At 36.4% G+C, this 13352-nt stretch overlaps 1 protein-coding gene across 3 annotated transcripts in view; it reads left to right on the forward strand.

The window, feature by feature from the left end:
• Naaladl2 (N-acetylated alpha-linked acidic dipeptidase like 2) overlaps positions 1–13352 on the forward strand; it is a 1212242-nt gene that overhangs the window by 549325 nt on the left and 649565 nt on the right. For all 3 annotated transcript variants that reach the window (XM_040754622.1, XM_040754621.1, XM_040754623.1), the window contains one exon: positions 3975–4476. In XM_040754622.1, coding sequence (XP_040610556.1) covers positions 3983–4476 — 494 coding nt within the window. In that variant the 5' untranslated portion in view covers positions 3975–3982. The remainder of the gene's footprint in view (positions 1–3974; positions 4477–13352) is intronic.

Here is a 13352-nt window from a genome sequence, read left to right on the forward strand (position 1 = left end):
AATTAGAAACAAGGTTGCTTCACATGTTGATCCCAGGTCCCTCTCCCTTTCCCTCCTCTCCTCCCACGCCCTCCTACCAACCCTCCTCAATACCCCCTCATTTCCCCAGGGAGGGTAAGGCCCTCCATGGGGGTATCCATAGTTTGTCATTTCATCCAGGTCAGGGCCTAGACCCTCCCCCAAGAGTCCAGGGTGAGAGTGCATCTCTCATTTTGTAAGAGCAGGAAATATTCAAGTTCTGAGCCATTTCTCCCACCCTAAGAATATCCATTCTTAAATAACTATTTTCATTGTTCTTTGACCCACATATTTGATATCTTCATCAGTATGGGATGGCTGTCCATCCTAGAAGTTAAACAGGAGTAATGTCAATAGCCTGTAGTATCTGGGGTTCTGTGGGACCTCAATGACTAACAACTTAAAGAGACATAATCCGGGCACTGGGTTTTGTATTTGCTAGACTATGATTGCTACTAGGGGTGTTGTTCCTTTGTAATAGGGTAACTTGGTTTAAATTCTATGTATGTATGTGTGTGAGCATGTATAAGCTTCTACAGTAGTAAATTTTCTTACAACATCTCAAAAGGTCTTTAGTGTCCATTACCACATCCCCAATATTTCCTTTATCCTTTCCTCCCATTTCCACTCAATTTAACCCTTCCAGTTCCATTACCCTCCCTTTATCCCTTTATACCATCATCTTATATCTCCTCTCCCATGATAGTCCTCCCCTTGTGTTTTCTCATAAGTTCCCCGATGTCTATGGATATGCCAAAAGAAGCACATATATCTGAATATTCAATGCAAATATCACATACGAGAAAAAGAAACAAGCAAAGTTTGTTATTTTGAGTCTAAGTTATGTCAGTGGACCCTTGAACTGGCAACATAATTAGAGCTAAGAGCCTGTGCCTAGGTAGGTCATATGCCTGAAGGGAGAAGCCACTACTGCTATTCTACTAAATTAACATCATATTAAAGTGGGTTTCATGACTTGTCATACTACACAGATATTAGTGCATTTCTCAATCCTCATCAGAGAAGCTTCTTGTTGTAGTGGATGGTGATTAGCAGACACCCACTACTTGTCAAAATACAGAGAATAAAAGACTGCAGAGTGTTCATCACTAATTGGGACCTTGTAGCACATTCTGTTTCCCCCAAGGCATAGGGATCTTAGAAGAAGAGTGAGCATAAAGACTGTAAAAGCCATAGACTGTGTATAACTGCAATAAAGTGGTTTCTGGATACGAAAGGACCATTACATGTATGAACTCAGAGCAGTTATGACAGCATGAAGAATACCTAGATTTTGTTCAGCCAGACAAAATCTCAGCATGGAGTCTTGGAAGGTGGGCACCCCTAACTGAGGACCCATTAGCAAGTTAAGCTGCTGGGGAAAGGAATCAGTTTCTTTAAAGCTCTATAACCCTGCCCTTTATAGGACCATGCTCTAGGGTTAGCCCTTCACCCAAGAGTAACTGTACTCATTAGGCTTAAATACAGGACATGAAATTGGGTAAGTAGTGATGTGGGGGGGGGGATTTAGAAGGAATTGGGATAAGCAGATAAATAAGATCAAAATACTTTATCTGAAATTCTCAAAGAATTAAGAAATAGTATTAACAAAATAATAACAAGAAATATTAAATTCATTCTTTTCAGAGATTCTATTAGAACAACTGAGCACATTTTGTCTGTTCTGTGTTGTTTATGCATTTGTCTCTTAAGATCGATTGTCTTGTTTCCCTTGTAGGTATAAAGACACATCCATCTTGACATTTATTGCTTCTTCTAAGTGACACATTTAGTTTATGGTCAATTCTGGATAACAATGAATCCTATTTGATAGAGTAATATATGGCAATTGTAGAATTATATTTTTGTCATGCATGATTGAATATTAAGTTATGCGTAATGTTCCTAAAAATTCAGAGCATTTTTTGTTTGTGCTTTAGGCATGGATTTTATTAATCATTACTTTGAAACACTATACAAGTCTAATCTCAGAAAGTAGAAGTTAAAAAATCCTTTATATATAAACTCACGTGCTTACTCGTATGAATCCAGGGCTACTGTTGTATATTTGAGGCCAGTCTGATGACAATTCCTACCACCCAAAAGAATTGAGAAAGTTGTCTTTAAAAAAACATCAGTCAATCAACCAACCAAACAAGCTAATAGCAGATGTGGCTCAGGTGGTGGAATGCTTGTGAGGCATCCACAAGGCCCACATAAGCTGAGTGTAGAGTTGCAGTAGGTAGAAACAAGAAGAGCACAAGTTCAAGGTTCTTAGTTACATGTTTGAGGCCAGTCTGGGACGAATGATCCAGGTTCAAAAACAAAACAATAATAAAAACAGATAATGAATCCCTCTTCTGCTGCGAACAAAAACCAGCACCCAGAAAGCACTGTTGTTTATCAACCACAAGGATAGCCGAGTCGGACAGCATCATCAGCTCCCAACACTGGCCCAGAGAATTCCCAGTGCTCCTGTATTAACCTCAGCTTAGCCTTGCATGAGGTACACACATACCACAGGGCCTCTGAATCCTGTGGCCAACCTGGGCAGAAGTGTGGTCTGGAGTATTTCCCCTCTCCTGTTACTGGCAGACTGGTCTTTGAAAGCCCATCTCTGCGGGATGGCATCTACTCCCATTAGAAAGGACATATGATAGAGAGATTTTTAGGAAATGAATGACAGGGACACTTTATATTCTTAGTTCCTAGAAATTCAGAGCATTTTTATTATTTGGGTCTCTGTTTTTCAACCTGTAAATTGTCAGAATTCTGTTGCTGATGTTACCTTCTCTCATGAAGTACTGGTTTTTAATCTTTGTTAATGTTTATTTGTTAATGACTATCATTAAGAAATAACTTACCAAGTTATCATTTGGGATTTGTGTATTATTCCTTCCACTGGGAAATACAGAAATGTCATAAAGCATGCCAAAGGACCTAAGCATCCAGCTACAATGACAAATCCAGTACACATAAAATTTAAGTGTAAAGTGTAGACATTGTAATCAGCATCAATAATGCTCCAATTGCTTACAGAACTGAGATCACTTTCAGTTAATTTGCTGACTTAACCTAAAACCACTCTACAGGACACAATGGACAGTCATCCAGAACTGCGAGGGAGAAAAACTTCCATTGCCACTCGCAAGGTTATGAAACCAAGACCTCCCAATCTGGCAAAGGCATTTGTCTTTGGACCCATGCCATCCTGGGTTTTACTTAAGCTTCACTGATCGATGCCAGTCTATGTCATCAGTCCTGGGAATACATTCATCCTGTCTGATAGCTTAAAATGTTCAAGCCTGTTTCTTCAACGATGGCTGTGTGCATGTGTCATATTTTACTTCACGCATTTCTGTAAGCTGCTCTACATCTTTTGGTCTTATATTTGTGTTTTCCTGAAGCAGCTCTAGTATATATAATAAAACTAAGGTCTTTTATTCTTTTTTTCTCCTAAGAGATCAAGTCTTTGTTTCATTACATTTGTACATAAATTTTTAAAGTGATTTCTAAATATGTGGTTAATATTGGCTTCATTGTTACACATTATGCACATTGTATACTCCTGTCACTCTCCTCAACTACAGAGATTGATTGTGTATGTGTATATATTAATGCTTTTAAATCAGGATTTCTACCAATTAATTTCAATTTTTACTGCTTATATCCCCTTTCTCTACTATATTTAATAGAGAAGTATAATTAAATTATTGATTATTATTGTAGGAGTTTGCACCATCACAGCCAATTCTCTTGCCTGAGTATTGGTGTCTGAACATATGACCTCATGCTGGAGCTACACATGCCTAAGCCCTCCATTCAGACACTAACCTAATCATTAAAGTTTTATGTACCTACATACATCTTTTTGTTTTATATTTAGTTTTACATTAATTTAAAATAAAATACTTACTTTATTGTAGTATAATTTCCATTTTCTATTATTTCCATAGGTAAAAAGATGGCTTATCAGAAGGTCAATGCAGATCTAAGAACCTCAGGACACTCACAGTATTTAGACAATGATGACATCCAAGCCACTGCCCTTGATTTAGAGTGGGATATGGAGAAGGAATTGGAAGAGCCTGGCTTTGACCAGTTCCAACAAGATAATGCTGAGACCCAGAACTTGGGGCAGTCAGAAACTTTAGACCTCCACCTTGATTCCATTCAACCAGCAACTTCACCCAAAGGAAGGTTCCAGAGACTTCAAGAAGAGACTGACTATGTTACCCACTACCCAAGATCCACACCAAAGAGCAACCACTGCAACGTTTGCTACCTTTTAAAAACGATTTGCACAGCCACCATTCTATTTATTTTTGGGATTCTAATAGGTTATTATGCACACACGAATTGCCCTTCTGATGCCACACCATCAAGATCAAATGACCCTCAGTTTTACCAGGATATTCTCAAGACAATCAAAGCAGAAGACATTAAGAAATCCTTCAGGTAGGTGCAGAGAAATGAATGGTGGTGAGATGCATTTCCTGTAAAGAGATTGAACTTCAGGGGTAAGTAAGTTTCTCAAGCGGGTGGACTCAACTTACACCAGTAATAGAAACTTTTTAAAGGAAACACATTTCAAGGTTTATGGTTCTGCAATATAATTTTATGATGTTATCATATGAATTGATATTAGCAACTATAACTACCATGACAACGAAAAGACCGTAGTCTATGTATTTTCTCCCTTTGAGAAATCCTGTTTGGCCTTGGGGAGCTACAAAGATGGTTTAAAATAAAGGTAATAAAAACTAGAATATTTGTCATATAGTTCCACATTTTAATGATACCACACTGAAATGCATATGCTTTATAGAATGAGATAACTGCCATTAATTACTTACAGGGCCACTAGGGGCTGTTAATACCTTGCATTCTTCAACTTTCAAGTAGGCACTAACTGTTTAAACACACTAGGTTCCAACCATCTGACAGTTCAAAGCTACTTTCACTATTGAAAGTGACTTGGCGCATAGCAATGGAACCATAATTCAGACCCCCTGAAGGTGAGTGCCAGTGAGGAGGTCTCGGAAATATATGTGACCGCAGGTAGTAGATCAGTATTTATCACTAGCATAAAAATGGACTTTGGGATCCTATTCCACACAGAGGAATTCTCTCTTAGCCGAGACACACTGGGGAGTATCTAGGCCATGCTCAAAAGGATATGACAGACTCTGAAGATCCCCCATGGAAGGCCTCACCCTCCCTGGGGAGCAGAAAAGGTATGGGTTAGGGACTTATTTGGGCACAGAGGAAGAGAAAAGGGAGAGGGAACTGAGATTGGCATGTAAAAACAATCTTTTTTTCTAATTTAAATAAAAAAATAAAGTCACACAAAAAGAGTCATTGATTATTCTATAAATTTATAATAAACCCTTCTTATTGAAGATTTAATCTGAGTTGTTGTCAAGATTGCCAATGTTACACAACATGTGACAACCTGACAGTTGTGTTTTGCTATTGGCTCACAGTTTACATATAGAGTAAAATGGATGAAGAAGAAAAACTGGAAATTGTCATTAAGAACTTACGAGAAACAAACAGCCCTTTTATTTGTACCTAGATAGAGTCCAGTAGTACTGCTATCCCATAATATTTTTGTGGGTCATAATGATTTACAATTGCAGAGTTGCTGGCAAGTCTGCATGTCTAGTGATCTTGCTAGGAAAACTTACACTGAAGATGTATGACATGTAGTAATGCTGATGAATTCTAATGCTCTCCCTGAACACATGTCTAAGTGACAAATGGGAATATAGTTCCTATGCACAGCTTGTTTGGTTTTCACCGCTGCTTAAGCACCACTGGTAGTATAATTGGCAGGTGATACAGCTTTCTATGATATTTCTCAATGTAAAATTTCTATATTGAATTGAGTTAAAATTGTGTTTTATAAAGATCTGTTGTATCCATTATGAGTCACCTACACATCAGGAAATTCCTTTCATATTTCAAGCAATGGGTCTCAAATGTTTTATTTTATTTCATATGTTGTATAGTGTTTATGAACACATATATCTGAAGACCAAAAGTCATTACCAGGGGTCTTCATTATCTGTTCTCCATCTTTCTTTTTGAGACAGTGTGTATATAGTCAGCTAGTTGACCAGAAAGTCCTAGGTGTCATTCTCTTTTCTTCTTGCCTATAGTGAGACTTCAGCTGTCATTTGTAGTCATGCTTGGGTTTTACATGGGTGTTATAAATAGAAGTCACATCCTTATGCTTAGAAGACAGGGACTTAATGACCAAACTACTTGTCTAGTCAGCCCCAAGCAATGGCTATACAATGTAGGCCTGTTATTCCATCAATGATGAAGGATGTTGAGTTTATCAGAAAATACTAAGGCAGCCCAGAGTGAAGTCACAAGTAAATCCAGGAAAATAAACTGGTGAAAACTGGAATGTTCTGCTTACACAAGTACAGGCAGGATGAAACTTCAACTGGAGACAATAGCAAGTCTATAGATAGTGAGAAGCAAAGCATCCTGGCTTCCTCCTGCTCCACCAAGGTCCTAGCAGTTCTTCTAATAACTGAATCCAAAGTGAGGTTGACTGAGAATCTGAGTAGTTTCTCCTAAAAGTGTCAGAGGCTGAGGTGGGGGAAGGAAGAAGGTATTCCAAGTAGATGCCTTTGGTAGAGAGATGCTATTTCTCAAGGACAATAGCTAAAATAGAACCATATAAGACTATGTTCACTTCACCAAGGCATCCAGGCTATATTGTAAATGTCACTTCTTCAAGAGACCCATGAGACTAATTTATTTTTAACGTTAAGAATAATTACATTCTCTCCAAGCTACATGTCAGTGTAAAATTTATGAGCATGGTGTAGTTCATAGCCTCAAACCCAACTTTTTTTCTTTACTTTGGCTTAGTCAGTGTTAATTCTTTATGAAGTCATGAGGGATTTTCTGCTTGCATTATATTTACTAACTAGGCTACACATATATATTCTTTCTTTATACCTTATTAATTTTGTTTATTTTTGAGCACCGAAGATTCTTTAAAAAGCTTGATAATATCCTTATTTCAAATAAACAACTGATGATAAAATTTTAAATATGTAAGTAAGTGAGAATTTTCCCACAATGGAATTTGAAGGAGAGTGGGTTTTATTTTCCAACTAAATAAAAGAAACACAACTAAATGTGATATATATATATATATATATATATATATAGTAGTCCCAACATTCATATTCACCAGGGATTAGTCTACAGGAATATCCTATGAAACTGAATATGTGAAGATACATATTCAATTATGCTCTATAAAATAATGTTTTTCTTATTCCAATAGTTTTCTTAGATAATAGTACTTTGGTCCAGATATGGTTATATTAATTATCTGAATAATATCTAACCAGTCAATGACAACATTTTCCTCAAAAATATTGCTAACCATATGCTTATTCTAAGTTATGTACTGGGGGTTTCTTGTCAAGTTGCCATAGCTACTTGGGGAAAGGGATTTATAATTGAGAAAATATCTGTATAAAATTATCCTGTAGACAAATTTGTAGTACATGTCTTTTGATTCACTGTGGGCTGATGATCCTAGGTTCTGTGAAAAACCAGACTGTACAAGTTTTTAGAATCAAGTAGGGGATAAGAAGTTCTTTTTTCATGGCTTCTGCATTAATTTCTGTCCCCATTTTTCTGCCTTAGCTCCTTCTATGTCTTCTTTCAATGATGAACAGTGATATAGAAGTATAAGCAGAATAAGCCTTTTCCTCCCCAAGTTACTTTTGGTCACAGCATTCTGTTATAGCAATAGAACTTCTCTAAGGTAGAAATTAGTACCAGTAGTGGGATATTGCTATGCTAGACCTAGCAATGTGTTTAGGGGAGGATTGTATTAACACCTGAAGCCTGGTCTGGAAAAGCCATTGGGTTCCCTGAGCACATTGACCTATTGTAGGCTCTGTTTTCTTAATGGAGTTCTCTCTGTTAATTCTCATCTCCTGCCAATGCTCTAAGAGCATTTCCAGTTTTATCAAATATTATAACAATTGTTCTATGTAAAATATATTACAGTTAACTTTCCATGAAGAGAACAAGATTACTTTGCTGAACAGTAGACCCCAGTTTATATTAGGTTCTTACAGAATTAAAGTTTATAAGAAAGAACAATTATTCAATGAAGATAGGAAGCAGGTATGTGTTACATTTATAGATTATTTATTGAGAAAATAATCTTGATATTTAGATTTTCCAAATATAATTATTATTTCAAAGTAGCAATATGCATTAAAATGTGTATTATATTCTAAATTGTGTCATTTCTCCTATATATATTATTTATTGAAATAAATGACACCACATATAAAAAGCAGATATTATCAAATGTTAAAATATTGCATTATAGCCTCAATTACAACAGAGGAAGAAGAAAATTACTACTATATTTTTTAAAGCCACTATGCAAAACTATTAAAACAAATGCTAGTTATCAGGTTTTCTAATAATACAAAATGACATTATCATCTAGAAAGCCTACACTCCAGAATTGTGTAGCTGAGGTCCTTAAGAATTACATGAGAACTCGGCCGGGCAGTGGTGGCACACGCCTTTAATCCCAGCACTCGGAAGGCAGAGGCAGGTTGATCTCTGTGAGTTTGAGGCTGGGCTGGACTCACAGCCTCCAAAACAATACAGAAAAACCCTGTCTCATAAAAACCAAAAAAAAAAAAAAAAAAAAGAACTACATGAGAACTCGTGTTTTAAAATAAGTTCATGATTATTGTTAGATTGCATTTCTTGTTCTCACCGGGCATAGACAGTCCAAAGCCCACTGGTTGAACATACCCCTTGACTGTTAGAGCAAGATATGATCATCTCTGTGTGAACTTTCCTATGGAGGTTTGAACAACTTTCTATTCAAACCTCAACGCAACTATGACAATGAAGGATGAAACAAAGAATCAATTGTACCCAACTATATCTTGGGTGAACAAAGTTTAATCCAGTTAATTACAGGAGAATGAGTGAAGCATGTTGATAAAGAAAGCATTGTTATTGATTGATATAACAATAAATAAATTTCTCCCAATAACCACTAGCTGTCAATACATCTTTAGGGAGGTGTGAGGTTTCATGATCTACCATTGGCATAATGTTAAAGGGCCTCACACAGTGTCTGATCCCACCTGAGATATGGTGTGACAGATGGACTAACAATTTACTGTTTAAGATGAAGAAGAGAAAGCAATCGTTAAAAAGTAGTGGTGTCTGTGGTATTTAGGGTCTGTGAAAAGTATCTTCCAAGATCTGAAGGACAGTGTGGCATTCATATCAAACTGATATAAAACCACCATACTTGAGGATTAGATGACTCCCCATAAAATGTACAAGGAACCAGCAAGAAAGAAATTCAGTGAGAATCCCCTTATAGTCAAAGTGCAGGAAGGTGCATGAGACAAGTCTGTGAAATAAGAACAGAAACTGGGGCTTGTATTATAGCTCAGTATAAAATTCATTACTATCATGTGTGAGGTCCTGGATCCTATTCATAGCATAAGTTAGTTAAGACAAATATCATAAGTCAAAAGTAAAAAAAAAGTAAGTTAAAAAGTTCCAGTGTTATTTAAAAGTATTTTAATAAGATATTTAACTTGAAACAATATTGAAACTCTGTGTGTGTGTGTATGTGTACGTACTTTAAAATCTCATACAATACATTCCTATAATGGTTTCCCTTACCCCAATTCCTTCTTGATAGTTTTTACCTCCTCTGCTCTCCACCTCCATGCCCTCCTGTCTCTCCCCCTTGAGAAAGCAAATATGCTATCATAAAGACAGGAAGAAAAAAACTGACAACATACACACAAAGCCAGTAAAAACACAAAATTAGAAGCCATAATGTGCAAGCAAAAGACCTGTAAGGTTAAAAATTCCCCAAATAAAGAATATGGGCCAAGAAAAGTCCAGAAAACTACCATTCAATTCATTTTATGTTGGCCACGTAATGCTGGATTAATTGTGGTTAATAAACTCAGTGAAACTCCATTGGAGAATTTTTTTTTCATGAAAGCATGTGTTAATGCCAAATAGCATCTAGATTTAGTGTGGGAAGGTCCACTTCTTTCTATACATATTGGGACCCTATCTGGCTTAGACCTGTCTAGGCCTTGTGAATGCTACCATATTCTTTGTGAGTTTATATATGCATTTGTCCTGTTAGGTCTGGAAGACATCATTTCCTTGTTGTTGACCATCCCATCTGGCTTTTAAGTCTTTCTGTTTTCTTTTCTACATGATCTCCTGAGCTCTCAGAGAAGGAGTTTGATGAATATCCTTTTAGGACTGAATTTTTCAAAATCTCCCACTCTCTGAATATTGTCCAGTTGAAGATCTCTTTGTTAGTTACCATCTACTGCAAGAGGAAGTTTCCATGATGATGACTGAGCAAGGCATTGATTTATGGTTATTGCTAAGAATCATTTATTGCTATGCTCCTTTAGCAGAACAGTTGCATGTGGTTTTCCTGTGGATCCACGGCCTATCGAGTCTAAGGTTTATTGACAACTAAACAGTAATCAAACATGGTTTCTATCTTATAGAGAAGGCTTCAAATTCAGTCGGAGAGTGGTTGGTTACTTCCACAATGTTGGTGCCACTATTGTACCAGTATATCTTACAAGCATGACTCCCTTGTTAATCACAGGATTTGTAGTTTGGCTAGTGGTTACATTCTTTCTCTGGAAGCCTGCAGAGTACCTCTCTATACCATAAACACTAGTCAGAAGTGGTGAAGGCTCTAGTTAGGCCCCAGCTCAACTTCATATTAAATTATATATGTCAGTGTTATCTTCAGTAGTAGGACTTGAATATCAGTTTGTGGAGACTAATCAATAGCCTTGGAAATACCCTGATTTGTTTAGGGGTTTCATGGGGCCCCTTTTGCCTATGACTCAATTAGATATATGGCCAATTCCTGGCACTGGAGATTTCACTTGGTGGCAAAGATGTCTATATGAGGCATTGAATCCTCCATTATATGGTGACTCCATTTACATTTCTTTCATATCTATATATATTTTTGAAATCTGAAGTTGTGTGTTTCTATATACCTCTCAGATGTCCTTTAGTTATAGTTGTCCCTCTTTTACCACTCTTATCAATACCCTTCCCATTTAAACTCCTACTCCAGTCTTCTCCTGGTATGTCCATTACTATATATTCTATTTACCCTTCTTTGGAGTATCCTCCACCCTTACCCTAGCCCTTTACTTAATACATAATTTCAGTGGTTATATGGATTATAGCATGCATGCCAATGGCTTATAAGCTAATGACCACATAAAAGAAAACAAATTATTTATCATTTTGGGTCTGGGCTATTTTGCTCAGGATGACTTTTTTTTTAGTTCCATCTATTTATCTAAATGTAGCACAAATTATAATTGGTCTTATTAATAAAATCCCCAAGTCAAACATAGGGGTAAATCCTGAAAAATCAGAGAAGCATAACAGCCAGCCAGTAGTTCTTACCTCTACTGAGTCCTCATACTAAAATACAATGTGCTCCTGTCTCCTCCTGCCTTATATTCCTCTCTCTGACCAGCCATTGCACTCCGACTTCACAGTTTTACTGCTGGAATTAAAGGCATGTTACTCCCAAATACTGGATTTAAGGTGTGAGATACCACTGCCTTGCTCTGTTTCTCTTTTAGACTGAATCAATCTCATGTAGCCCAGGGTGGGTCTGAAACACATAGATATCTGCCTGCCTCAGCCTCCTGAATACTGGGATTAAAGGTGTATGCCAACATTGCCGGGCTTCTATGACTAATTAGGGTCTAGCTCCATACTCTGATACTCATGCAAGTTTTATTTCTTAAAGTGCAAACAACATATCACCATATCTGAAAACCTCATAATTTTGTTGTTTTAACAGTTATAACATTGTATTGTATAAATGTATCACATTTTTTTTACCAACTCGTTTGTTGATATACATATAGGCTGTTTCTAATTTATGGCTATTATGAGTAGGACAGCAGTAAGCATGGATAAGCTTGTGTCTCTACAACAGAAGGTACTGTTCTTTGGGTATAGGCCTCAAATTGGTATAGCTCGATCTTACGTTTGATGTTACCAGCATCATAAGGAATAACCACAGATTTCTATAGTGGCTTTTCAAGTGTGTGCTCCCATTAGCAATGGATGATGAATGTTACCCTTACTCCATGTCCTTGGTATTGTAAACTTTAATTTATATTATTGATCTTGATCATCCTGACTGGGATATGATATAATCTCAAAGTAGATTTTATCTATTTTTCCCTGATAACTAAAGATATTTATTTATTTAGATATTTCTCATTCATTTGTTTTCATCTTTTGAAAATTCTCAGCTTAGTTCTGTACCCATTTTACAATTGGGTAAGTTTTGATGTCCATTTTGTTTTTGTTTATCTTTCTTTATATATTTTAGATACTAAGCCTCTATTGGATGTATAGTTGGTAAAGACCTTTTCCCTTTCTGTAGGCTGTGACTTTCCCTGAATCATGGTGTTCTCTGAAAGATAGAAGAGTATCGGTTTCAGGAGGTCTTAGTTGCTAATTATTGATTTTAGTGACTGTGCTATTGGTGCCCTACTCAGAAAACTCTTTTTCTATAGCAAAGAGCTCAAGACTACCTCCCAGTTTCTCTTCTATCAGATTCAGTGCTTCTTCCCTTATGTTGAGGTCTTTGATTTATTTGAAGTTGAGTTTTTGTGTAGGGTAATATATTTGTATTTTTCTTCATACAACCAATCAATTAGGATTACAGCATTTCTGCAAAAGATGATGCTAATTTTTAATGTGTCTATCATCTTTGAAAAACTATAATGTCCATAATGTATGTAATTCTGTGAAGCTCTTCAATTCAGTTCAATTGATCAACATGTCTGGTCCTATGCCAATACGAAACTGTTTTGATTAGTATAGGTCTATAGTTCAATTTGAGATCAGGGGTTTGGTACTTACAGTTATTTTATTATTCAGGATTATTTGTATTAATCTGGTTTTTTTGTGTGTTTCAACATAAAACTGAAAACTATCTCTTCAAGCTCTGTGAAGAATTGTCTTGGAATATTGATGAGGATTACATTGCATCTGTAGTTTGCTTTTGAAAGAATGGCCATTTCGCTCTATTAATCCTGAGTGTAATTTTAATTAAACATTTAATTGCCTTCTAACAATCCAGATACCATAAAATATAGGATGCAAGAGAAACATGTTATACTCTAAATATGTCTCATTATGTTTTTTGCATAAATATAAGGACAACATATACAAATGTACTAAAACATCAGCCAAAAATCACTCAT

The sequence above is a fragment of the Mesocricetus auratus genome, unplaced genomic scaffold (assembly GCF_017639785.1).
Source record: "Mesocricetus auratus isolate SY011 unplaced genomic scaffold, BCM_Maur_2.0 Super-Scaffold_100011, whole genome shotgun sequence".
Lineage (NCBI taxonomy): Eukaryota > Metazoa > Chordata > Mammalia > Rodentia > Cricetidae > Mesocricetus > Mesocricetus auratus.